The following is a 26972-nucleotide window of genomic DNA, read 5'->3' as shown; positions in this document are numbered from 1 at the left end:
CAAGCCCTGAGGGGGGCCGTCCGTGGGGAGGGGACGGGCCCGGGGGCTCCCCAGCCCTGAGGGGGGGCCGTCCGTGGGGAGGGGACGGGGCCCGGGGGCTCCCCAAGCCCTGAGGGGGGGCCGTCCGTGGGGAGGGGCCCGGGGGCTCCCCAGCCCTGAGGGGGGCCGTCCGTGGGGAGGGGCCCGGGGGCTCCCCAGCCCTGAGGGGGGCCGGCCGTGGGGAGGGGGACGGGGCCCGGGGTTCGGGGGCTCCCCAGCCCTGAGGGGGGCCGTCCGTGGGAGGGGGACGGGGCCCGGGGGCTCCCCAGCCCTGAGGGGGGCCGTCCGTGGGGAGGGGACGGGGCCCGGGGCTCCCCAGCCCTGAGGTCACAGAGGGCGGGCGCGGGGCGGCGGCGGCGGGCAGGGCCGGGCAGCCCCGGCGGCCCCGTCTCCTAGCGACCTGCGGTCCGGGCCGGGCCCGGGTCTGGCGGCCGAGCCCGCGGGGAGGGGCGGACGCGATGCCGGCGCCGCAGGACGCCCGCCGCAGGGCCCGGTGAGCGCGGCGCGCGCGGTGCAGGGCGCAGCCCCGGGGGGCGCGCGCGGGGGGGGCGCGGGGGGCGCGCGCGGGGGGGGCGCGGGGGGGGGACGCGGGGGGCCGCGGGGGGGCGCGGGGGGCGCGGGGGGCACGGGGGGGCGCGCGGGGGGCCGCGGGAGGGGCGCGGGGGGCCGCGGGGGGCACGGGGGGGCGCGCGGGGGGCCGCGGGAGGGGCGCGGGGGGCCGCGGGGGGCACGGGGGGGCGCGCGGGGGCCGCGGGGGGGCGCGGGGGGGCGCGGGGGGGGCGCGGAGGGGCGCGGGGGGCGCGGGGAGCCGCGGGGGGGCGCGGGGGGGGCGCGGGGGGGGCGCGCGCGGGGGGCGCGGGAGGCGCGGGAGGCGCGGGGGGGCGCGGGAGGCGCGGGGGGGCGCGGGGGGGCGCGGGGGGGCGCGGGGGGCCGCGGGGGGGCGCGGGGAGCGCGGGGGGCGCGGGAGGCGCGGGGGGGCGCGGGGGGGCGCGGGGGGGGGCGCGGGGGGCCGCGGGGGGGCGCGGGGGGCGCGGGGGGCGCGGGGGCCGCGGAGGGAGGCGCGCGCGGGGATCCGGGCCTCGCAGGGCCGGGCGGGGCTGGGCTTGTGGCCTCCTGCACCCCCCCCCCGCCCCGCGGCCACTTGCCCTCCCTCCGGGCCCCGTGCTCCTGATGCTCCACCCCCCCCCCCACGCTTCCCTCCGTGATCCCCACCCCGCCCGGGAGGGAAACCGAGTCACGTCTGATGCGGGGCGGCCCTGGCCTCCAGCCCGCCGCTGTCCGGGCCCCGGGCCCCCGGGCCTCGCAGCCGCACAGACCCCGGGGGGCCCGGGCGCGGGGGGGGGGGGGAGGGCAGGGGGCTGACCCGACCCGGGGATGGGGGGATGGGGGGATGGGGGGATGGGGTGGGGGTGGGGGGATGGGGGTGGGGGGATGGGGATGGGGGGTGGGGCATGGGGATGGGGGTGGGGGTTGGGGGTGGGGGTGTGGGGATGGGGGGATGGGGTGGGGGATGGGGGTGGGGGATGGGGGATGGGGGGTTGGGGGGATGGGGCCTGGCGTTGCGGGGATGGGGGATGGGGGTGGGGGGGTTGTGGGTGGGGGATGGGGGGGCCAGCCGTCCCCTCTGACGCGCGGAGGGCGGAGGGAACCGGATTCGTCGTCCGTTCGAGGCGCCGGAGCTTCTTGGTGCCTCGGTTTCCTTAGCTGTAAATGGGAACGACGCGAACGGCCCACCCCCCCCGCCGTGGGTGAAACGTAAACACCATTCCACGAGTCAAAACTCCACCCCCTTTTTGGTTCTGCTACTGGGATTTGAACTCAGGACCCCAGGGCTGTTGCTTAGCTTGTTGTTGTTGTTGTTTTTTTTTTTTTTTTTTCCTTTTTCCTTTTTGGAACTGGGGTTGGAACCCAGGTCATTGCACGGGGCTGCTTCCCAACCTGCGCAGGGCTGGGGGTCTGTCTACCACGGGAGCCCCCCACACTGTGGCTGTTCACCCCTGGATGGGAGAGCAGACTCTCCTCACCTTCTTACTTGGCCCGACAGGCTTACACGGATCTATCCTTCATGTCAACCGCTTAGGAAGTTCTTCATTTACAAAACACCTTGAGAGGGCTGGGAAGGTGGCCTAGGGGCAGAGCGCTTGCCTTGCCTAGGTGAAGCCCTGGGTTCGATTCCCCAGCACCACCTATATAGAAAAAGCCAGAAGTGGCACTGTGGCTCAAGTGGCAGCGTGCTAGCCTGGAGCAAAAAGAAGCCAGGGACAGTGCTCAGGCCCTGAGTCCAAGCCCAGGACTGGCAAATAAATAAGTAAATAAACAAACAAAAACCACCTTGAGGAGCAGGTGACAAGTTTGCCCTGATGGACACAGCCCCGATACTACCATGCCACCTTTCGCCACCTTTGACCTCCTGGGGCTCACATGACTGCCATGTTGTCTTCTAGGAACAAAGAGCACCCACCTTCCAAGCTTTTCACAGAATACGACAGGCTGAACAGCCGGCGCTGGGTGTTTGTGAGCGAGGGGCTGGATGACTGCAGGAAAGTGGGTCTACTGTACCACGGTCTGACCCCCGCCCAGAGCCCCAGGGAGGCCTTTCTACCCCAGATCCATCACAGAACCCCCCAGCCAGCCCCCAAGAAGAGGCAGCACGAGTGGCCCACGAAAGCAGCCCTGTCCTCCAAGCTGTCGAGGGTCCCTCCCACCCCGAAGACGCGGCTGGAGGGCAGGGCAGGCCGCCTGGCCGCACACCCCCTGGCCGTCTACCCTCACCTGGAGGAGGCGCTGCCCGCCGAGGTAATGCTTGCTTTGGGCTTGGGCGTGCGGCGCCGGGCCTCTGGGCATCCTTCTCTCTGGAGGCCCCGAGACACTGGGGAGGAAGACGTGTTTGTGAGAAGGGAAGATGTCCCCGGGGTGAGGGCTGTCACGGGGGGTGGGGCAGCCTTGCTGTCTCTGTCCCCAGGAAACACAACGGCAGCTTCACTCAGCTGCTCCCTTCGCTTCCGGTGCCGCCACTGGACACCAGAGCCCCGTGATACGCTGCCCAGGGTGGCTGCTCCCGGGGCGGGACCTGGCACCAGCCTGCCGCGAGGAGCTGTCCTGGGTTCCCACGGAGCCGAGGGGACCCCGAGGGTCCTGTGGAAGATCTGTCCGGTTGCCAAGGCTAGGGGTGGGCAGCAGCGCCGTCTCGCCACGCTTGTCCCAGGCTCCTGACGGTCATGGTCCTTAGCATAATGTCTCTTGTCCGTAAATCTCCAAATGGCACTCTGTGGGGAAGGGACAGAAGTGACGGGGTGGAGGCCAGCACTGGCTTTCTTTTTTTTTGGCCAGTCCTGGGGCTTGGACTCAGGGCCTGAGCACTGTCCCTGGTTTCTTTTTGCTCAAGGCTAGCACTCTGCCACTTGAGTCACAGCGCCACTTCTGGCCATTTTCTGTATATGTGGTGCTGGGGAATCGAACCGAGAGCTTCATGTGTAGGAGGCGAGCGCTCTTGCCACTAGGCCATACTCCCAGCCCCCCAGCACTGTCTTTCAGTGAGCCGATTGCCGCTTTCCCAGATCACAGCGCATACCTTTGGCCCCCAGCAGCAGCCAGCAAGTCCGGAATGGAAGCTTTAAGCAGAGTGCAGGTCGCATTAGAGTTCAGGAGAGGGCAGAAAGGGCAGGGCAGGGAGCTGGCCGCCCAGCCCCTCCCCTGCCCCGGAGCCCGTCGGTGCTCCGTGCCTTTACCCCGTCCTTCAGCTCTGCCCACGTGCAGCTCCTCGCACAAGCCTGGTGTGCTGTGTGCGTTACCACCCCACCTGCTGTGAGATTCATCCACCTGCTTCTTCCCCCGGCTCCTCCCCCGCCCCGCCCCGCCCCCCTGCACTTCTCATCCGGGCCCTGTCACCTCTGCGCCCTCCCCACCGGGGTGGTGAGCATCTTAGGGGCCCCGAGGCGTCATTTGGTCCACGATGGGACAGACAAGTATGCTTCTTGATGGCTGCTGGTGGACACTGGCTTGAATTCAGATGATTTTGTGTGACTGGAATAACGTTATAAATATTCATATGGCCTTTGACAGCAAAAAAAAAAAAAGTTCTCCACCCCTGGAACATCTGGCATATTGAGGACTATCAGTAAATCGTTTTTTGTTTTGTGAATTGTGGGGCTTGGACTCAGGGCCTGGCCACTGTCCCTGAGCTTCTTTTGCTCAAGGCCAGCGCTTTACCACTTGACCCACAGTGCCACTTCTGGCTTTTTTTGTTGTTGTTATTTATGTGGTGCTGAGGAATCGAACCCAGGGCTTCATGCACGCTAGGCAAGCGCTCTACCACGAAGCCACCTTCCCAGCCCCTCCTGAGCCTCGTGCTCAAGGCTAGCGCTCTACCACTTGAGCCACAGCATCGCTTCCGGTTGAGTAGCTCATTAGAGATAAGAGTCTCACAGACGTTCCTGCCGGGGCTGGCTTTGAACCCTGATCCTTAGACTCCAGCCTTCTGAGTATTAGGCCCACAGGCAGGTGCCAGTGCCTAGCAGCGAGTACTTTTGAATGAATGAGTGAACTGGTCAGTGGCAGACTAGCTATGGAAAGTAGGACTGGACTTGTTGGCCAGCTGCCGGAAGCCGGGGCTTTCTTTCCCTCCCACCCCCCGCAGGCACGGCCATGGAACGTGCATGGAACGTGCATTGAACGTGCATGGAACGGCATGGAACGTGCACACGGCACGGAGCTGCGGCTCTCACTGCCGTGCTTGACTTCTCCAAGCAGGAGTGCCGACTTCCTTTTGAAGCAGAACCTCTGTGTGTGCACGTACTAGGATTTGAACTCGGGGCCTCCTCTCACGGGGCTGGTGCCCTAGCCCTTGAGCCCACCTTCCCCTTTGCTGTTTAATTAGAGATAAGAATCTCTCCGATTTCTTTGCCCAGGCCAACTCTGAACACACAGTGCTGGGCTCTCGGCCTACAGGTACGATCCGATCCGCCAGCACCTGTTTGAGCCCCGCCCCCCTTTATGGTGCTAGCATATCATAAGTGCTATTCACTAAGCCACCCTAGCAGAAAAGGAGCACTTTCTTTTTTCCTCACATGCTGGAGGCAAAGTCTCATAGCCTAATTTCCCCGGTGGTGCTGTGATCTAGAGATTGCTAAGCAGGGCAGTGGTTGTGAGGTCTGTCCTGCCTGTGAGTGAGGCGTGGCCCATGGAGTCCAGAGGGTAGAGGGAGAGGCGGTTATTCCCAGGAGGAGGGGTAGATGGTAGACTGCAAGAACCGACAGACGCGCAGGAGATGCATTTCCCCCAGTGGGGCGGGGACCGGGCAGGACCGGCTACATGTTCAGTTGTCTAGCGGAACGCCGCACAAAGAGCTTTTCCCCAGAACCCGCACACGGTGAGGCGTGGAAGCTGGTGAGTGACGTTGAAAAACCAAGCAGCAAGTGGCCCTGGGTTGCTTTGGTCCGGTGCCCTTTTCCAGCCCCAGTTTCTTCCTGTTGGTAAAGCGGGTTTCTGTTTGCAGCTCTTACTAAAGGTGCTGGAAGCGCTTGATCCTGAGAGGAAGCTGCAGGAAACTTGGGCTTGCTGTCAGGATGCCAGGAGAAGAGCGAAGGAACCCACGCACCTCTTAAAAAAGCCTTCCACTCAGCTGCAGCCGGGACTGTGAGTGTCGTTCTTAATGCCTCGCTCCTGGCTACCACGTGCTGGCATGCTAGAATCTCCTTCTCGGAGCCCATCTTCAGAATGATATTAAAGAAAGGGTTTTGTTCTGAATAGCACTTATTTGTTAAATGGATTTGGTTGATCTAGAAACAGAGCAAATAGTGCTCATCTGAGGCTGGTTCGGCAGACTGGTTTGGCCCCAGTATCGGTGCGCGCATGCACACGCGCGTGCACACACACACGGCTAGATTATATGTGCATGGTGAGAGCTAGGGTGACAGAACTCTTTCACTGTGACATTCCCACCCTTTCGGTGTGCTCTCTGGTACATTCGGGGGAGAGCAGCTGGGCGTGCTCATTTCAGCCTTATTTTTCCATTGCAGAGCAAGAAGGCCATGTGAATCCCGCCCCCCCTTAGGGGGCATCTGCTGCAGTCCAGGCTATAGGGGTAGGATAGGAAAGTTCATACTTCCCGTGGCATGTGTCACGATGTTAATTCAACTTTTTGTTGGTTGAGTTGAGGGCTTGCAAACTTTTTTATTTAGGATGTCTTTTTTTTTTGGCCAGTCCTGGGGCTTGAAATCAATCCCTGCGCTTCTTTTGCTCAAGGACCACTTTTTTTTTTTTTTGCACTGGACCACTGGAACCACAGCGCCACTTCCGGCCTTCCAGTCCCCTAGTTTCTGCCTCCAAAGTAGCTGCACTTAGAGACAAGTGCCATGGCACCCAAACCAGATCCTAATCTTTACAACATTAAAATACACTTTGTACAGGTTTATAAAAGACTGCTGGAAGCATTTGCTTTAAGACCTCCTCTTCCCAGCATACTGATTAAAATCTACTTCAATTCGTTGCGTTTCATACTGTAATTCTTTGTGATGTCATCATTCTCAGTTCCAAGAAGGCTCCTGTGTTGCATTCAGGACGGTGGCTTCATGAGGAAAAGCCAGATGTAGTGGGTTTGCTCCATGAAGACTGTCCTCATGCTCTCAAAAGTGTCCACGAAGGCGTCAGAGACTTCTGCAACTGGGCTACAACGTTGGTAAGTTAGTAGCAATACATCAACCTGCTGTTGAAAGTCAAGCTCGGAGCTGCTTTTATTTAAAAAACAAAAAAACAGTGCTTGAATAAAATCAGTCAAACCATCAGAATCATGAAGGAATCAGTCTCTCCCATCACTTAGAATAGAATAATAATAATAATAGAAATATTTCCAGTGGATAAAATTTCTGGACAGTTTGCAAGCTTGAAGCTAGCATGAATATTTCTGTTTGTGTCTCATAACATTGGTTGCTTCATGTTTTAATTTGATTTCCTTTTTTTTTTTTTTGGCCAGTCCTGGGCCTTGGACTCAGGGCCTGAGCACTGTCCCTGGCTTCTTTTGCTCAAGGCTAGCACTCTGCCACTTGAGCCACAGCGCCACTTCTGGTCATTTTCTATATATGTGGTGCTGGGGAATCGAACCCAGGGCTTCGTGTATCCGAGGCAAGCGCTCTTACCACTAGGCCATATTCCCAGCCCAAGAGAACATTTTTTTTTTAACAGTATCATCCCTTCCCTTGCTCTCTCCCAGTTTTCCCCTCCTGTCCCTACCCACAAGTTGTGCCCAGTGATTATTACTGCTGCATTTGCTTACCCTTTGTCCCTCCATTTTTGTTGGTCCTGGGGCTTGAACTCTGAGCCTGGTGCTGTCCCTGAGAGCTCTTTTGCTCATGGGTAGATCTCTGCCACTTTGAGCCACTTGTAGGATTTTTGCAACATTCTTGGAGCCTCCAACCTTCCTGTGACCCTCTTCCTAATCTTGCCTAACCAGTTTTTCCTGGTGAACACTACTGGGGCTACTTCTCAGTAGCCTGGGGCTCCAGATGTGAAGGTCAGGATATTCTCCAGAAGGCATATCTAGGGGTCCCAGGTAGAAGTCGCCTGGGACTTTCATTGGAGAAGATGGTAAGTCTGCAGATTTAGGCTACAGGAAACAAACTTGGTGAAAATATTAGCAATGTTAAGTTCCAATCAGGAGGAAGAAGAAAGGAAAGGAGGGAGGGAGGGAGGGAGGGAGGGAGGGAGGGAGGGAGGGAAGGAGAGAGGGAGGGAGGGAGGGAGGGAGGGAGGGAGGAAAGGAGAGAGGGAGGAAGGAAAGGAGAGAGGGAGGGAGGGAGGGAGGGAGGGAGGAAGGAAGGAAGGAAGGAAGGAAGGAAGGAAGGAAGGAAGGACAGTGCACATTTCCATCCAGCTGGAAGGTAAACAGCCTGGCATCTGGCATAGCCGCACTTCGGCTTCATCTCCTCTCTGCGCCTGGCGTTAGCCACTTCCGAAAGGGCACGCATCAGTGACTCCAGGTGGCATGTGGCACTCTCCCCTCTTTCTTCCCAACTCTCTGGTCCCTGGTTGCCAGGATAAGCTTTGTCCCTGTCAACTGCTGGGGTGCGCTGTCCCTGATGTCACATTAGAAGAGGGCGGCAGGTGTCTGTGCCAGCCAGACCCCTTTTGTGCAAATCTAACCATCGGCGAGCTGAGCAGAAATAGCTCCTAAGAGCAGGCCTCACCTGGAATTCATTAAGTTTGTAGAGCTGGAGGGGAAGGGGAGCCTGAGGGAAAGAAAAGGAAGGGGTGACCTTGACCCCTCCCAAAGAAGCGGGGAACTCACCACCTAACTTAGGAACTGGTTGCCCCTCCGTACCACGCCTTAGCCATAACAATAAAGTTATATGTTGAAAACGTTTGTCACGCTAACCCCATTTGGCAAATAAGTACGTGTCAGAGCCAGCACCCGTGGGCTGACTGCAAATGCCCGGATGAAGGACCCGCTCTGCAGTGAGAACTGACTGAGATAGCCATGGTCAGTATTTCAAAACAGTCAGCCGTTGGCTGATCACCCTAGTTATTCCCACTGCATTGCGCACATCATTGCAGGATACCAGTTCAGATGACCGGCACGGTTAGCCATAAAGCTTTCCTCGTTCCATTAGGACACCCGAGGGCAAGCCTTCTGGGGACGCGGATCGTATCACTAACGTACAGGGCACTCGCTTGGGGTAGTGTCCTCCCGAAACTGTGCGTGGGTGAGACCGTACTCTGGTACCAGAAATAGAAAGAAAGAAGAAGAGAAAGAAAGAGAGGAGGAGGAAGGGAGAAGGGAAGGAAGGAAAGAAGGAAGGAGATCGAGGAAAGGGTACTAGCAGGGGTGATTGTGGGCAAAGGACATTATATGCGTGTATGAGAATGTCATAATGAAACCTGATGATTAGTCAAAAGAAGGGGGGAGGGTTTGCTTCTGATAAAGTAGACCTTCCTTCCCGCTGTGCCTTCCTGCTCTGAACTGCCTGCCGAGGTACTGACAGCCCTCCAGTCCCCAGCTCTCCCTTTTTGGTTTGTTTTGTTTTATGTCAGCCCGGGGACTTGAACTCAGGGCCTCAGTGATGTCCCAGAGCTTTCTTGCTCAAGGCTAGAACCCTATTACCGGAACCACAGATCCATTTCCAGCTTTTTTGGTGCTTAGCGTCTTATGGACTTTCTTACCTGGGCTGTCCTTGAACCATGATCCTTAAATCTCAGCTTCCTGAGTAGCGAGGATCGCAGGCGCGAGCCACCTGGGCTCACCCGGGCTCACCTGCTGTGCACGCCGTCGCCGCTCCCCACCACCGAGCAAGGCACTGCACTCAGTGCCGGCCACGTGCTCTTCCAGGGAGTTCCGGACATCCACGAAGAGTACGTCCTGCAACAATTTGACCTTACGAGTGAGAGCAACGTGCTCAGTGAGATGAGGCCACGCCAGGGGCCCCCGGAGCCAAAGGAGAGCAAGAGCCTGGGGCCGGGAAGCCGGCCGGACACAGGATGCCCGACACCGCAGGTGACGGCACGAGGGAGATGAGTGAGGAACTCTGAGACGATTAACCCAGACGCTTTAACACCCAGCAGCCGCGGAGGGCCAGTCACTCCCCAGCCACAGAACCCTCGAGGTGTTGCCAGCTCCCCCTGCGATCCACTCCAAGGTGTGCGTGCGCGTGCATGTGTGTGTGCGTGCGTGTGTGCGCGCGCGTGTGCGTGTGTGCGTGCGTGCGTGTGTGTGTGTGCGCGCGCGCGCGCAGCAGCCCCCTGCACAAGAGGGGACTGGGATTGTGATGTGTTTTCTAAGTGACTGACGATGCAGGCAATTCTATACTCAGCCCGGATGTCCTGTCAGGGGTCACTACGGGCGTGCTCTCTTTTTTCTATTAGTATGGCTGTAAGCTTTATGGCTTGGTCTCCCTGGACTCCCAGTTTCGTCTCCTGAATTCAGAGACTCCCCGGGACTCTCTCCGGAGTCATCCGGGACATCTGTGGGGCAGCAAGCTGGCTGCAGTTACGGCACTTGCCTTGTTGGTTTTTGTTCCCTGAGCTCCAGTGCCTTGAAAAACTATTGTTTTTTTTCCCCCTTTGTTTTTCTTCTTTCCTTTTTCAGATGTTGTAGGTGGGTCAGTCCAGTCCCTCATATGGAAATATAAGTTACCCTCTTAATTTTTCTCGATGTAGAATTCTCAGAACTGCGATCCTCGGCCTTTTGCTTACTCTTGCTTTCCTGCTATCTTAGCGATACTGAGTGAGTTCTCTCTGTCTAACGTTGCTATCCCCAGTGAGGCAAATCTGCTTTTAGGCATAGAGCATATGTTAATTTCTCTAATGGCCAGACGTGGCGCTGTGGCTCAAGTGGCAGAGTGCTAGCCTTGAGCAAAAAGAAGCCAGGGACAGTGCTCAGGCTGAATCCAAGGCCCAGGACTGGCAAAAACCACCACCACCACCACCACCACCACCACAACAACAAAACCATGTGCTAATTTCTCCACAGAGAAGGTTCCCTTACAGACGTTAACTTATTGTAAACTCTAACAGCACTCTTAGCTCTCGCTTAGCACATTTCTCTTTGCCCTGCATATCCGTTCATCTGTCAAACACTGGTGAGCATTCGTGTCTCCGGAAGTGCTGGGCGCAAACCACACAAAGCTGGCAGACAGTTTCTGGGGTCAACAGGCAAATGATCGATGAATGTCATGTGTGTATAGGATATAGAAAGGCAAGCAATTCCACCAGGCATGAGGTAGAGCCATTCTAATAAATACTTTAGCTTCCCCCACCCCCACTTTTTTGTTCTTTTTTTATGCTAGTACTGAAGCTTGAACTCAGGGCCCAGGTACTGTCCCTCACACAAGGCTGACACTCTACCACTTGAACCACAGCTCCACTTCCAGCTCTTTGGTAGTTGGTTGGAGATAAGAGACTTATGGACTTTTCTGTCTAGGATGGCCTCAAACCATGATCGTCCAATCTCAGCTTCCCATGTAGCTAGGGTTACAGATGTAAGCAACCAATTTCCAGCTCTTAATAAAGACTTTAGAGAGGAAACTATGTTTATGATGAGTCTGAGTCTTTTTTTTTTTTTTTTTTTTTTTTTTTGCCAGTCCTGGGGCTTGGACTCAGGGCCTGAGCACTGTCCCTGGCTTCTTTCGCACTCTGTCACTTGAGCCACAGCGCCGCTTCTGGCCGTTTTCTGTATATGTGGTGCTGGGGAATCGAACCTAGGGCCTCGTGTATCCGAGGCAGGCACTCTTGCCACTAGGCCATATCCCCAGCCCTGAAGGGGCATTTTTGATGGTCACAACTTGAGGTGCTGCTGACGTCTTTTGGATGGAGGTCAGGAATCCTGCCTCAATGTCCGACCATGCATAGATGAGCCTCTTCCCCCAGTCCCAAGTGTCACGCGTGCCAAAGTTAAAAAGCCTGATTTTAATGAAACATATTTATTGAGCAGCTATCGTGTCCCAAGCATTGTTCTAGATCCGGAGAGATACAGCAGGGAGCCATCTCCAGAGCTTAGTTTTACAGGATGTGGGCAGATCATCAGCGATCAGTGCCGTCAGGTCAGGCGAGGCAAGCTGGCACCGTGGCGCATCCCTCCACTCCTCTCTGCACAGGAGGCTGAGATCGGAGGACCGCAGCTTGAAGCCAGTCCAGGCAGGAGAGTCTGTGAGACGCTGGTCCTGGTAAACTACCCCCACAAAACAGCCAGAAACAGAGCTGTGGCTCAAGTGGTAGAGCGCTGGCCTTGAGGAAAGGAGCTCAGGGACAGCACCCCAGCCCTGAGTTCAAGCCCCACATCTGACCAAAAAAAAAAAGGAAATGGTGTACTTCCAGGGTGGGCGTCGCCCTGGGCCTGGAGTACGTCCAGTGAGTCCGTGTTCTGTTTGGCTGAGGTGTGTGATGTGTAGCCGCTGCCTGGCCGTCTTTCTGCCCGCTTTGATGCGGTGGGGAAGAGCCCGTCTCATGAAGAGATTCAGCAGCTCACCATGGACTCTCGCTCCCCACCGTGGGCAGGAGGGCTGGATCTGAACCTACGTCTGTGTAAAGCCAAAAAGCCATATTCCTAATCATTGTACTGTTTTTGCAATTGTTTTATGTGTCTTTTTTGTAAAACCAAAACTTACGGACACGTCATAGCATCCCTGGACAGGGACTAAAAATCATAATAACTGCTTTTATAAGCTGCGCCTTAGAGACTTTTACTGAAATGAACAATCAAGCGAAACATCCACCCCCGCGTCACCAACTATAAAACAAACAACTAAGGACACTGGGATTCTGTTGCTTTCCGTAGAAATCTCCTAAAGCGAAGAGGGCGAAGATGCGCTACGGGGCCTGGTACCTGCGCCCCAGCTTGTGGAGAAAGCAACGAGCGGATGAGCCCCTGCTGGACCCCAAGGTCTGCGAGGCCCGGGGTGAGCGGCTCAGTGAGGAGCAGGAGAAGCAGGTGTGCACGTGTGCTGGGAGGCACTGAGTGCTGAGTCCCGCCCATCCCGGGGGGGGGGGGGAGGCAGGGGCTCCCCGGGGCGGGGGTGGTGGGGGAGGCAGGGGCTCCCCGGGGCGGGGGTGGTGGGGGAGGCAGGGGCTCCCCGGGGCTGGGGGAGGCAGGGGCTGGGGGGGGGGAGGCAGGGGCTGGGGGGGGGGAGGCAGGGGCTCCCGGGGCTGGGGGAGGAGTGACCGGCAGGACTTGAAATCAGCTTCCTGGTAAACGCTGCGGAGTCTCTAAGGCTGCGATTACCAGCCCGGCCCACCGTGGAGACTGCCCCGAGGCAGGCTCCGCTCCGTGCTGCTGTCACGGTTACCCGCTTAGGGTGGGGGAGTCTGGGGGGACTCTCCTCTTCTACCAGCCAGAGACAACTGCCAAAGAATTCCAAGTTTCAACTGGAAATTTTCTCCCTTCCTCCTCCCCTCTCTACCTTTCTCCCTCCCTTTCCCCCCCTCGTTCTCTCCTCCTCCTCCTCCTCCTCTACCCCTTCCTCTCCTCCTCCTCCCTGTTCTATCCCTTCCTCTCTCTCCCCCCCCCCCTCTCCCTCTCCTGTGGGAGTACTGTGCCGGTACTGGGTCTTGAACTCAGGGACTGGATGCTATCCTTCAGGTTTTTTGTCCAAAGGCTCCGCACTGTACCACGTGAACCACGTTTGGATATTGGGTGGTTAATGGAGATGAGTCCCGTAGGCTTTTCTGCCCCGCAGGCTTTGGACCACAGCCCTCCGCTCTCGGCCTCCTGAGATCTTGGGAAAGGCCTCTGTAGCCTTCAGCAAAATCACAGAATCTGTTTGGGAGGGGGGGGGGGAAGGGCAAGAGTTAAGGAGTGAGCTTGCAATACACACACACACAGCACTGCGCTGGATCCTCCCGGAGGAGGGCCGTGTGCGTGCGCGTCCCCATGTCTGCTGGTCATCCAGCGCTGACACTTCCACATGGGAATGCCACGCGACGCTTTCCCAGGACTCAGAGGAGAGCTCTACTGTGCTTCAACAGACAGAAAACACGTCTCCCAGATAACAGACACAAACACACTTGAGAAAGGTAGAGCTCCGTGCAAAGCGGGTTTAACATTCCTGTCACCAGCCCCCCTTCTCTCCCCTACGCTGGAGGCCCGGCCAGCCACAGTGGTCACCGCAGTGGTCATTTTAGCTTGTCCGGTGCAGGGTATAAATTCTTACTTTCCGGATGACACAGATTTGTGAGTTCTACATACTTCTGTAAGTTTCATAATAATATAAAATCATGTTTAGCAGAATTGCTCAGAGCATGGTTCTTAGGCCTGCCTATGTTTATGGAAATCTAATATGTAACAAAAAAGCACATAAAATTATTTTCCTTGCACTTTTTTTTTTTTTTTTTTTTTTTGGCCAGTCCTGGGCCTTGGACTCAGGGCCTGAGCACTGTCCCTGGCTTCTTCTTGCTCAAGGCTAGCACTCTGCCACCTGAGCCACAGCGCCACTTCTGGCCGTTTTCCATCTATGTCGTGCTGGGGAATCGAACCTAGGGCTTCATGTGTAGGAGGCGAGCACTCTGCCACTAGGCCATGTTCCCAGCCCTCGTTGCACTTTTTGTGTGTGAGTGTGGCACTCCTGTGGCTTAACCTCAGTGCCTGGGTGCTGTCCCTGACCTCAAGGCTAGTGCTCTACCATCGACTAACAGCTCCACTTCCAGATTTTTTGGTGCGTAGTTAGAGATAAAGAGTCTCACACACTTTCTTGCTGGGGCTGGTTTTAAACTGTCATCCTCAGATCTTTGCCTCCTGAGTAACCAGGATTATATGGCTCGAGACACCAGCTTCTAGTTTCACTTTTAGATGTAACAAAACTTTACTCAGGACATTAAGATCTGAGGATCAAGGTTCAAAGCCAGTCTGGGTAGACAAGTCCATGAGACTCTTATCTCAAATAAACGCCCCCCCATACCCTCAGGCCCTAAGTTCAGGCCCCATGACCAGCACACACGCCTGTGTACACTCCCCCCCCCACAGTAACAATTTTTCTAGATGAATTAATTTTTTGTGTGTGTCAGTAGAGAGATGAATTATTTTTTGTGTCAGGACTTGAACTCAGGGCCTGGGACTTGTCCCTAAGGTTTCTGCTCAAAGCTGTTGTTCTACCACTGGAGCCTTGCCTCTGCTTCCTGAGTTACATATTTTGTTTGCTTGTTCTGTTTTTTCCAGTCCTGGGGCTTGGACTCAGGGCCTGAGCACTGTCCCTGGCTTCTTTTTGCTCAAGGCTAGCACGCTGCCACTCTAGCCATAGCACCACTTCTGGCTTTTTCTATCTATGTGGTGCTGAGGAATCGAACCCAGGGCTTCATGTATACGAGGCAAGCTCTCTTGCCACTAGGCCATATCCCCAGCCCCTGAACTAAATATTTTAAGACAAAAAATAGTTACCAACTTCTGCTTTAATCTGTGTAGAAATACTCCTTTTTAAGTCTATCCTTTCTGGGTATCTTTGAAGGCCTCTACATTGCACATTAAAAAATGAGAAGGTGAGGCTGGGAACGTGGCTTAGCGGTAGGTTGCTCTCCTTGCATGCATGAGGCCCTGGGTTCAATTCCCCAGCACCACATAAACAGAAAAGGCCAGAGGTGGCGCTGTGGCTCAAGAGGTAGAGTGCTAGCCTTGAGCAAAAAGAAGCTCAGGGACAGTGCTCAGGCCCTGAGTTCAAGCCCCAGGACTGGCAAAAAAAAAAAAAAAAAGATGGGGGGCAGGGGGAGGAGGAAGGCCTTGCTCTAGAAAGTGATAGAGAAGTTTATAGGAAACGAATCAAGTTTCAATAAATGGAAAGCGAGTCATCTCTAGGGAGACTGTGAGGATGACTTTTACTTCACTTCCGTTTTCGATGACTTGTCAAGGGCTTGAAGCATTAAGGTCACTGTTCCAAGATTGGGGGAATGTTTACTGAGTTACCTTAGATCTGTAGGCCACAGTTTCCCGGCCTGGGCAGGTAAGTTAAGGATCTGTTTGTTTCAGAACTATTTGCCCACCCACTTTAGGCTAAAATAAAGTAAGTTATTAATCTTGAGGTGAGTAGAATACTAAAGGCCCATCCTACACAGTCCATGATCTTAGTGAGCCACATAGGCTGGTTAGGAAATTTTAATTACTATGTTTTCTCTCACAGACCTTGTGATCCCATCCTCCATTTTAGCTTTCCTTTGTATTTCTCCATCATTCTTGGCTAATTGTCACCTCTCTTTGCCCCCTCAAGGGCTGAGTCTGCGATTGTGCAGGGAATGGCTACTTCCTGCCGGTTTGTCTCCCAGGCCTGGGTTTGAGGCCTGCTCTGTCTGCGGGGACAGCAGAGACGGCTGGATCCGAGGTTCTGGGTGACCAAGGGGAGCCTCGTGGGAGGGGTGGCATCTTTGGAGGATCACAACCAGCTCTAGTTGTGTCTACAGAGGAGGAACCAGAGAGCAGGACAGACGGGGGCCGGGGCGACGCAGCAGCCAGTGCAGCAGCAGAGGAAGATCCCACGGACAATCCAAACTAGGCACGAGAGTAAAGCACTGCTGCTTTCCTTCACCCTGTAACGCTAGATAACCACGAGGACAGGGGACTCCCAAGCTCCTGGCAGCATCACACATGGGGTGATGCGGTCTCAGCGCTACTGGCTGGAATAGGAACGCTCCAGCGAGTTCTACTTGGAGCACCCGTGTTGTCTCGTGCTATAGTAGGTGATGGAAAATGACTTAAACTGAAAACACTCACCTAACCTCTGAGAGCCATAAAACCGCCCTTGCCTCAGACCTGGCTGAAGTGCAATCACCTCCTGCCCCCTTCCCGAACAGGCCCTGCCCTTGTGAAAGAGATAACCCGTGCAAGGAGGGAGCTACCATTTGTTGACATGTCTGCCAAACACAGATGCTTCCCTATAACTCAAGATTCATCTCTGCAGAAAGGTCCCCTCCCCTCTTCCCACCTGGCCCTCCTTCCTGTGACAGACTGTCCCAGACCCTGCCCCGGCTGACCGCACTCCGCCTGAGAAAAGGAAACCTCAGCTGCGAGAGAGCCGTCATTGTCTCTCTGGACCATCTGGAAGACTCTGGTATCCCCCTCGGGCTTCTAGCCGAAATAGAAGTCTGCGGGGGCCAGCCCAGGCAGGAAATCTGTGAGACCCTCGTCTCCAATAGACCCCCAGAAAACTGGAAGTGTAGCTGCAGCTCAGTGGTAGAAAGCTCGCCTTGAGCCAAAGAGCTCAGGGACAGTGCTCAGGCTCCATGACCGGTGGCATTTGCTTGCAGCCTGTTCTTTATTCTAATACCCTCATGACACAGTTTCCTTACAGTCAGGCTGTCGAGGCCCAGCTGGGTTGGAAGTGTTCCAGTCATGTCATCTTGACCTGAAGGTTTAGTAGAGCGGCCCTTGTGGTCACGTGTAGTTTTATAGCCTGGAGCCAAAGGAAACAAACTTGGCTAAAACATGAACAAGTTGAGGGCCATTTAGGAGGTGGTGAGCATCAGGGGTTTTCTGGGATCTCTAGGAATAGTGGATGATATAAAGATATGCATGCGGGGCTGGGGATGTGGCCTAGTGGCAAGAGTGTTTGCCTCGTATACACGAAGCCCTGGGTTCGATTCCCCAGCACCACATATATAGAAAAGGGCCAGAAGTGGCGCTGTGGCTCAAGAGGCAGAGTGCTAGCCTTGAGCAAAAAGAAGCCAGGGACAGTGCTCAGGCCCTGAGTCCAAGGCCCAGGACTGGGAAAAATAAAAATAAAAAAGATGTGCGTGCATGGGGCGGGGGGAGGGGGGAAAATGAGGGAGGAGGTAACAAGTTGGATAAGAAATGGACCCACGGCCTTAAGTATGAAACTGTAGCCCCTCGGTACTTCACTTTGACAAAAGCAAGATGTGCATGCAGTGGGTAGGGAGACAATGCTTGTGAACCACTTCCTCTCAAACTCCCAGCTTGGCTTTCTGTGAAAGCCTGAAAGCCAGGCTGGGAGTCCCAAAAGGACGGAGCGCGTGGGAGGCCTTCCTCCAGCATACTCCCAGAGCACAGAGCCGTTCCGGAAAGGTCAGTCCCCGCTCCACGGGAATTCCCCCGTGTCCTGGGTGTGGGCTAATTCTACCCTAAGCTGCATGGGAGCCTGGGCGTAGACTAAGGGTCATGCAAATTGTAGGCTGTTTAGCTCCAGTTCCCACGTGTGTACAAAATATTTCTCAGGTTGAAGTCGATACCTGACTTTCTGCACATGCTTCCCCATACCAAACCAATGAACCCCTTTTTAACGGACCCCTGGGGTCTATCTGAAGCTGACGAAGAGCGACAGGTCCCCTGGGGCCCCAACCTCAATTCCGCCCTCTCCCTTATCGCCTCGCTTGGTTGGGGCAGATTAAGGGGCACATGGCAGCTGGCAACATTTTTTCTTTTCCTAGTCCCTGGGGCTTGAACTCAGGGCCTGTGTTCTGTCCATGAGTTTTTGCACAAGGCTAGTGCTCTGCTACTTGAACCACAGATCCACTTTTTGCCTTCATGGTGCTAATTGGAGATGATTAGAGTTTTGGGGATTTTTCTGCCCAGGCTGGCTTTGATCCCCTACCCTGGGATTGCTGCCTCCTGAGTAGCTAGATTGCAGGTGTGAGCCACCAGCGACCCCACAGCCCGCAGGGACATGCCCTAATAACAAGAGAAGACCATACTTAAACTAAGGTTTGTTTGAGGTGGGGTCTGAGAATCCCAGCGTTTTAGGAAGATTAGGACAGTAGGGGCAGAAGGTCTGGGGGGCGGGGGAAGGTTCCATAAAAGGGAAAGAAAAGCTTGGAGGTTTATCTTCTGAGAACTCTGGAATGTTTTTCATAAGGAACCAAAGTGCCCAACCCTGCTGAATCAAACAGCCAACCTGAAGAGAACTGCCCAGGGGAGAAGGCCGGCTAGAGATCTGAGTCAGAGCCAGTAGGAGAGAGTGACTGAGATCAAAGTCCCTGCGGTGTGGAGACTGACAACAGCCCCTTGGTTTGCTTCAACCTCGACTAGGAGGGGACAAGAGGCTCCTCCGCAGATCTGGTCTAAAGCCGGCACAGGGACGGCAGTCACAGTGCAAATGCCCTCTCTCCTTCCTTCCTTCTTCCCGTGTCCTTCCCTCCCTTTTCTCCTCCTTCCCTTCCTCCTCCCTCTCCTCTGCTCCCCTCCCCGCTTCACGATACAGGGTCTCACTTGCTCAGACTGACCCAGAACTGATGACCCTGGGTTACCCTCCCCAGCACTGGAATTATGGGTTTATACTACCATCCTAGACGAAGCAGTGATTTAAAATGAAATGCTTTCTCGGTGTTCTTTAACCTCCTCTCTTAGGATGAGCTACTGGCACACCTTCATGGACCCGCCGCCTTCAAGGATTTCATCATACGCAAAGGCTACAAGATGCCCAGGGTAAGGAGAGATCCTTTGGGGGCTCTGCTGGGGGTTCCCAAATCTTGGGTGCTGATGAGACAGGGTTAGTACCTGACGGTACCAGAGCTGAGGACACAGGGTCAGTACCTGATGGTACCAGAGCTGAGGACACAGGGTTAGTACCTGACGGTACCAGAGCTGCGGACACAGGGTTAGTACCTGACGGTACCAGAGCACCCGTCTCACTGACATCCACCCAAACTCGCCACCATGTGGGAAAGATCATGCTTTTCCCAGACAGGGATTGCAAATAGTCGGCGAGTTTGGCTTCTCAGTCAAGATGGAGCCCGCCGCCAGCGCAGCTCACGCCAAGTCCTGCAGGCTTTGTCCCTTAATTCCTACTTCCTGCAAGCTGTTTTATTGATGAGGGATTTAAGCTGGGTGCCAGGGGCTCGCTCGTACCTGTCACCCTAGGAAGCTAAGAACTGGAGGCTTCAGAGCCAGACGAGGGAGAAAAGTCCCCAACCAACTCTCAGACGAATGGTCCCAGGGCTGAGCGATCGCGTGCCAGCCATGAGCAAGGGAGCGGAGAGCACGAGGGCCCGAGCTCAAGCTCTGGTACTGGGACACACACACCACGCGCAGGTGTGCACATGCACACCCGCACACACAGAAAAAGTGTTATAGTCAGTGAGATACGTGCATATCTACACGCTGTCATTACTTCAATCTGTAAGTGATCATTCCTTTCCTTACCCAGGGTGTATCCGCTGTTCACGGCCTCATCCCTCCAATCCCAAGGGTGGGGTCCCAGGCCTTGAACCGCGGAGATCCGCAGCCTAAGGGGGGGGGGGGGGGGCTGAGCCGGACTTTGGCACAGGACCAGTGTGGATCCAATCAGAATATTTCTGATGCTCACAGCATCACGTTGTACAGTAGCGTGAGAGCCCGAAAAGCCAAGTTGTGAGACGCAAAAGGATCGGGGTGTTAGAAGGCCTTCTCCCAACACACTCTCTCTCAGTCAGTCAATCCTGTCTTTACAGGAATCCAGATCTATTTCGGGTGTGGGAGCCTGGGAGTAAACCAAGGTTTTGAAAATTGTAAGCTGTTTACTGTTTAGCTCTAGTTCCCCAAATAAGGAGATCATCTACCTCTTGTATGTATACAAAACGTTGTCACAGGGCTGGGAGTGTGGCTTAGCGGTACAGTGCTTGTCTAGCATGCATGGAGCCCTGGGTTTGATACCTCAGTACCACATACACAGAAAAAGAGGCGCAGGCCCAGGCCCTGAGTTCAAGCCCAAGACTGGTTAAAAAAAAAAAAAAAGCATTGTGGCATGTTGAAGTCTGTACCTTCCTTTCTGCACATGCTCCCCTTGGGATCTGAAGCTGGCAGAAAGCTACAGGACCCCTGGTACCCAACCCTCAGTTCCGCCATCTGCATTCAGTTCCACCCGCCTGCATTACTGCCTTGCTCCAGGCTGCAGGTTGCCCGTCCAAGGAGGGCTGCAACAGTGATGTACACTTCCGATGTTGGCTAAGGACCAACAGCTGCCAGAGTCCAATGGATCAGGATTCCATTTGTCTAGTGTACAGTTATATGTCAGAGTGTGAGATGGAATGTACAATTATGCAATTTTTGCTTGGCAATCTAATGAAGGGTCTTTTTTTTATATTTTAGTTCCTTGAGAAGCTAGATGTTGGGAAGAAAAGCGACTCTGAATTCGATAAGACTCCTACTAAACTCACCTGAGCACAGAAGAATGCTGGGCAGACGATGAGGCGTGTTACCGACTGTGGACGTGGCTCGCACTCGCATTTTCAACATTCAGAACAAGTGTGCGTCGGGCTGGGATGTAAGACTCGCTGAGAAACTTCTATAAGCGTTAGGCTACTACCTGCAAACGGTCCTCAGTGGCTTTCTACCAACTAGGAGGTCAACATTTGTCTAGAGTCTTTCTACATTTTCATATTGTTGTGACTATGATGGAAGTATATCAATTGGTTGTAAAAGTAAATAAAGTAAAAATAAGTCAGAATTATTCAGTTGAAGCTAGCAAGGTATTAATTTTCCCTGGTTTTGAATGAGTGCCTCTTTTCTTTACAATATTAATTTATTTCATGTTGAGTTGGGTGTGTTAGTCTTAATAATAAATGAGTACCTAAAATATAAGGTTAAAAACTCAGAAAATTCAATGACAATGCAAGATACCATATTTTGATTGCTTTTTAAGAATCATTTTTATTGGGGCTGGGAATGTGGCTCAGCGGTAGAGTGCTCGCCTAGCATGCATGAACCCCTGGGTTCAATTCCTCAGTACCACATAAACAAAAAAAGCCAGAAGTGGCGCTGTGGATCAAGTGGTAGAGTGCTAGCTTGAGCAAAAGAAACTCAGGGACAGCGCCCAGGCCCTGAGTTCAGGCTCCTAGACTGGCAAAACCAATTATTCCAGGCGCTGGTTGCTCATGCCCGTAAGCCTAGCTGCTCAAAAGGTTGAGATCTAAGGACTGTGGTTCAAAGCCAGCCTGGGCAGGAATGTCTGTGAGACTCTTCTCTTCAATTAGCCATCAAAAAGCTGGAAGTAGAGCTGTGGCTCAAGTGGTAGAGTGCTAACCTTGAGCACAAGAAAGCTCAGGGACAGCACCCAAACGCAGAGTTCAAGTCCCAGGACTGGTACACACAAAATACTTATTTTTATTAAAAATATTAATGCTTATGTTAGGAAAACTAGAAAATGTAGACTAGCAAAAAGGATATGGAAAATGGCAGTAATTCCTGCTAGAGTCGGCAACTCTTTACTTGTTGGAATAAACCCTTCTCGATCCTTTTGTATGAAATACCTGGATAACTTAATCAAAAGAGGAAAATATTGACAGGATATTTGGGTTCCCCAGACTCCTGTTCCGGAAGGCCAGGTTTTGGGTTGGTCCTACCATGAACAGCACTGAGCTGGCGCAAATCTGTCTCTGGATGCCCGGGGCGGGTCACCCACAGGGGGGCCACCATTGAAGCTGGGTGACATCGCCATCGACGTCATTGCCAGCCACCTGCCCCCTAGGGATTCTGTCCACTTCGTCTCCCAACCGCAGCTAAGGAGTTCGGCGGCACGTGCGTCCGATGTCTAGGAGAGGAGTAGGCAGAGAAGGGCAGTGTATCTAGGCCTTCTGCGTGCGGACGGGAGAGGATGCTACCTCGTAGCTTTGGGAGTCCACATGGCTCCCTGCAGGTGGAGCCTGGATGAGGAGCCCCGATGAGGAGCCCCTTAAACGGGCAGCGCTAACCCGGCGCTGGTGGCTCGCGCCTGCAATCCTAGCTACTCAGGAGGCTGCGATCGGAGGAGCACAGTTCAAAGCCCGGGCAGGAAAACCTGTGAGGCTCTTATCTCCAACGAAGCCTCGGAAAACTGGAAGTGGCTCTGGGGCTCACAGAGGTAGAGCCCTAGCCTTGAGCAAAAGAGCTCGAGGACAGTGCCCAGATCCAGAGTTCAAGCCCCATAACTAACAACAACCAGTCTATAGATACAGATATACATATAGATATGCAGTACTGACGTGTCCCCCGCCCTGCTTTTTTTCCATCACAAAAGCGTAGTCTGGAAGCGCAGTGAATGAACATGGGCCTCGAATGGGTGAGGCCCTAGCTTTCCTCTCCACACCAAAGGAAACCACCACCACCACCACCACCGAGGATCTTCTTCATCACTGCACGGACCTCCAAGTACACAATTACTGGGAGAATGGCCATTTGTCCCCTGGGTCTGTTACGATCCCATCCCAACATTTTACGATGAACTAAGTACATTACAAATCTGCTTGTCAGAAACACACTGGTGACTGGGAAAGTGATAGGAAAAGAAGACACTCTTGGGAAAAAATGGTATCTACGAGGCTGCAAGAAAGCATGCATACGTCTGGGAGCTAGTGGCTCGTGCCTCTTCATGGTTCTAGGGCAGCCCAGGCAGGAAAGCCCACAAAACGCTTATCCCCACTATTTCAACAAAAAGCTGAAAGCAGAGTTGTGGCTCAAGTGGTAGACTGTTAGCCTTGACAAAAAAGCTCAGGGACAGCATCCAGGCCCTAAGTTCGAGCCCCAGTATAGGCACCCCCGCCCCCAAGAAAGAAAAGAAAGTGTATAAATATATATTCAGGGCTGGGAATATGGCTTAGTGGTAGAGTGCTTGTCTTGCATGCATGAAGCCCTAGGTTCGATTCCTCAGCGCCACATATATAGAAAAAGCCAGAAGTGGCGCTGTGGCTCAAGTGGCAGAGTGCTAGCCTTGAGCAAAAAGAAGCCAGGGACGGTGCTCAGGCCCTGAGTTCAAGCCCCGGGACTGGCAAAAAGAAAAAAAAATGCTGGGCATTAATGCTGGGTACCTGTCACATGATTGCTCCCTGTGTCACGACCAGACTGCTGTATTTGCTACTTCCTAGCAAAAGCCAAGATCTGTTTCTTAAAAGGAGCCCCAGCATTTACGGTTCTGCTGCAGATCTCTGAGGGCCTGTGTTAGCAGTCTCTCTCTCTCTCTCTCTCTCTCTTAGGAACACGAGTCAAAGGCCAGCCAGCAGCCATGTCCCGCACTGGTGCTTCAAGCACGCTGGCTGCACTGGCTCCCGGGGCAGAATTCCCGGCGAGGCAGCAAACCTTCTCAGCATCGTGTCTCCAGCGCGGGCGGCTTCTCAGATGACTAGGGAAAGGCGCTGAACCAGCATGTCTAAAGCTGGCCACCTCACCACTTCTTGGCCTGTTGGCTAATGTCAAGTGTAAAGCTGCCTTCCAGAATCCGGAGCTCCCTGCTGTGCGGTGGTTCTGACACCCAGACATGATTGACATAAAAAACACAGGGCAGGGAGAATGGTACTGAACTCACTGTCAACTGGCAAGTGCCGAGTGAATTACTGCTTTTGTTTAAAATATCATTTATGTAGCTGTGCGGGTATGTAATTTAAGTTTTAATTATGGTGTTTAACAGCCAGCTCTCTAAATGCTTGAGATTTTGTCAAGTGTTTGTTTTTGTTTGTGGTGAGGCTTGAACTCAAGCCTTGGGCACTGACCCTGAGCTTGTTGCTCAAGGCTAGCACTCTACCACTTGAGCCACAGCGCCCCTCCTGGCTTTCGAGCAGTTGATGGTGAAAGGCTATGTCCCGGCCATCGCGGGGGACCATGCGTCAGGGACAGGGGAAGAAGGTTCGTGAGGAGGTTTATTCGTGGGGCCAAATCTCCCACGGGAGAGGGAGCCACAAGGCAGCAGGCTGGCTTCTGCCCCTTCTCCCGGTGGCAGCTCTGGGGCTAAAGGGGAAGTAGGTGGGTCTGAAGGGTGAGCGGGGTGGCCCCTTACAGCTCTAGGGCAGGGAGTTTAGGCATGGGTGGGTTGGGGGCTAATGGGAGGAGCTGAGGACGGGGGAGGGGGGAGGCTAACAGATTGGAGATAAGAATTTCTGGGGGGTTTTCTGCCCCAGCTGGCTTTGAACCTTGATCTTCAGATCTCAGCCTCCTGAATAGCCAGGATTACAGGTGTGAGCCACCAGTGCCCTGCCTGATTTCCGTTTTTGTTGTTGTTGCCAGCCCTGGGGCCTTGGACTCAGGGCCTGAGCACTGCCCCTGCCTTCTTGTGGCTCAAGGCCAGCTCTCTACCTCTTGAGCCACATCGACACTTCCGGCTTTTTCTGTGTATGTGGAGCAAAAGAATCGAATCCAGGGCTTCATGCATGCAAGGCGAGCGCTCTACCGCTAAGCCACATTCCCAGCCCCTGATTTAGGTATTTTAAAAAATAGGGTCTTGATTTTACAACAGGCCAGCCTGGACTGTAATCCTCTTGTTTATATGCTTTCCATATAATTGAGATGACAGGCATACACTACCACATCTTCTCTAATGGATGAGGGATGTTGCAATATCATTGTTTTAATTTGCAGTTCTCCGATTACCAGTGATTTTTATTAACATTTCTGTATGTATTATGTTTATTCTACCAGATGCTCCTGTGAGGTTTTTTTGCTTATTTTTGTTTTGTTTTTATGTTCCAGGTTTTTTTCTGAGTGTGGAGGTCTGAGCAGACGCTGGATCTCACGTCTTTTTTCTTGGAAGGGTTTGTTGTATAGCTGGATACTAATCCTTAGCCAGTTGTGTTTGTTCTGTTTTGAGAAAGGATCTCACCGATTTGAGATTATGTAGCTCAGGCTTGCTTAGAATTCAAATACTGAGATTACAGGTGTGTACTGCTATACTTAGTTCCCTTTTCAGGTTTAGACAACACAAACCTCTCCTCTTAGTCTGGAACTATTTGGTGTCTATAGCACACTTCATTAAATGCTGTCATAGTTTGATGACATTAAAAAAAAAACCCTCCTCTGTTAGGCAATACGTTCTTGATAAATCCTTGAATTTTATTGTCTTGGGGTTGTGGTTTTTCCATTTCCATTTCAGATCATGTGGAGATGAGTTTACACCACACAAAGTTCTCATCCAGCTCCACTTTTCTCTGTATAGCAAGGCAAACTGTCCAGCACAGATTCTTTCCTTGATGATTTCATCATTTAGCAAACAGCTCGGCCTGGAGTCTATTCTGGAACTAAGATTAGTCAGAGATTTGCAAACAGTGGCAGGCAGAAAATGTCTCTGGGAAACCTGACCCTGGGCGGCTCCGACGTGACTGCCTGGCAGAGCGGCTTTGCTTGTGGAGAATGTCAAGTGGAGGGCCGGGAGCAAGGGTTTGACCCGAGGGACAGCTGGTGGTGGGGATGAACTCACCCCAGGAAGCTGGGCTGTGGAGGCGGGATTGCAGCACAGAAGGGCACGTCTGAAACTCACCGCAAGCTTGGGAGACGCCCACCGGGGTTCTCTGGTTCACACACCCAGAGTTGCCTGCTCATTACTAAACTCTGTGCCTTGAACTTTGGACATGGTTTCATAGCAGTTAGGATGCAGTGTAGTTAGAGTTTCAGATTGTGGGACCTGAGGTTAGAGTACTGGGTTCAAATCGCAGTCAACTTGTTCACTAAGCTGAATGACCTTCACAGATTATTCCTGAGTGAATCCCCCGGAAGCCCTTGGCCTAATGCCAGCATTTGCAAGGCAGCCAGGAAACAACAACAACAAAAGAGGCCAATTGAAGACAGACTTGTCATTCCCGGGAATAGGAAGAATGATCAAACTCTGGCCCTCCATGAATTCATGATCGAAAGAGGCGATGAGACAAATTACAAGTCATTATTTCCATCATATGAAAAAAATCACAGTATGCAGAGTTTCAGTGAAAGAAGATGTGCCAGGCGGGCGCCGGTGGCTCACGCCTGTCATCCTTGTTACTCAGGAGGCTGAGGTCTGAGGATCGCAGTTTGAAGCCAGCCTGGGCAGGAGTGAAACTGTGGCTCAAGTGGCAGAGTAAGAAAGCTAAGAAAAGGCACTCGGGGCCTGAAAGCAAGCCCCACTATGGCACAGAAAGCAAGCAAGCAAGGAACAGAAAGAAAATCGAGAGGGAGAGAGAGAGAGAGAGAGAGAGAGAGAGAGAGAGAGAGAGAGAGGGGCACAGACACACAGACAGAGGAGAGAAAGAGGGGAGAGACAGAGGACAGACAGACGACAGGAGAGAAGGGGGGGAGGGAGACAGGGAGACAGAGAGACGGAAACAGAGACAGAGACAGAGACAGAGAGGGAGAGCGAGGAAGGAAGGAACAGAAAAAGAGAAAGCCGAAGTGGAGGCATTGGGGGTGTGGAGGGCAAGGTCAAGCCGGGGTGGTGGTTTGCGGGAACACGGAACCTGATGAGGCCCCCGTTTGGCTACGCACAGGTAATTGTGAATATGTGTGAATGTATGTGTGTGAATGAATGTGTGAGTGTGTGAATGTGCGTGTCAGTGTGCGTGAGTGTGTGTATGTGTGTGAATGTGTATGAATGTGTGAGTGTGTGTGCGTGTGTGAATGTGCGTGTCAGTGTGCATGTGCGTGTGTGAATGTGTGTGTGAATGTGTGTATGTGTATGAATGCGTGAGTGTGTATGTGTGTGAATGTGTATGAATGAGTGAGTGTGTGAATGTATGTGTATGAATGTGTCAGTGTGCGTGTACGAATGTGTGTGCGTGTCAGTGTGCGTGTGCGAATGTATGTGTGAGTGTGAATGTGCGTGTGTGAGTGTGAA

The 26972-nt window shown here is 53.9% G+C and overlaps 1 protein-coding gene across 1 annotated transcript; it reads left to right on the top strand.

Annotated features, from left to right (window-relative positions):
• Positions 1-497: 497 nt before the first annotated feature.
• On the top strand, positions 498-20590 carry Fam47e (family with sequence similarity 47 member E). Its single transcript, XM_048364847.1, has 8 exons — positions 498-532; positions 2484-2835; positions 5534-5673; positions 6568-6715; positions 9359-9523; positions 12302-12454; positions 18800-18877; positions 20519-20590. Exons 1-8 carry the CDS (start codon positions 498-500, stop codon positions 20588-20590), a joined length of 1143 nt encoding a protein of 380 aa, XP_048220804.1.
• The last annotated feature ends 6382 nt before the right edge of the window (positions 20591-26972 follow it).

This window comes from Perognathus longimembris, chromosome 16, assembly GCF_023159225.1.
Source record: "Perognathus longimembris pacificus isolate PPM17 chromosome 16, ASM2315922v1, whole genome shotgun sequence".
NCBI lineage: Eukaryota > Metazoa > Chordata > Mammalia > Rodentia > Heteromyidae > Perognathus > Perognathus longimembris.
The sequence above is the reverse complement of the archived record's forward strand: the minus strand, read 5'-3'. Positions and strand labels throughout refer to the sequence as shown.

Excerpts from the sequence above, each read along its gene's own strand:
- Fam47e (XM_048364847.1), top strand. The coding sequence starts at position 498 with ATGCCGGCGCCGCAGGACGCCCGCCGCAGGGCCCG. Across the intron at positions 533-2,483 it reads GACGCCCGCCGCAGGGCCCG|GAACAAAGAGCACCCACCTT; the intron begins GTGAGCGCGGCG and ends GTTGTCTTCTAG. Across the intron at positions 12,455-18,799 it reads GTGAGGAGCAGGAGAAGCAG|GATGAGCTACTGGCACACCT; the intron begins GTGTGCACGTGT and ends CTCCTCTCTTAG.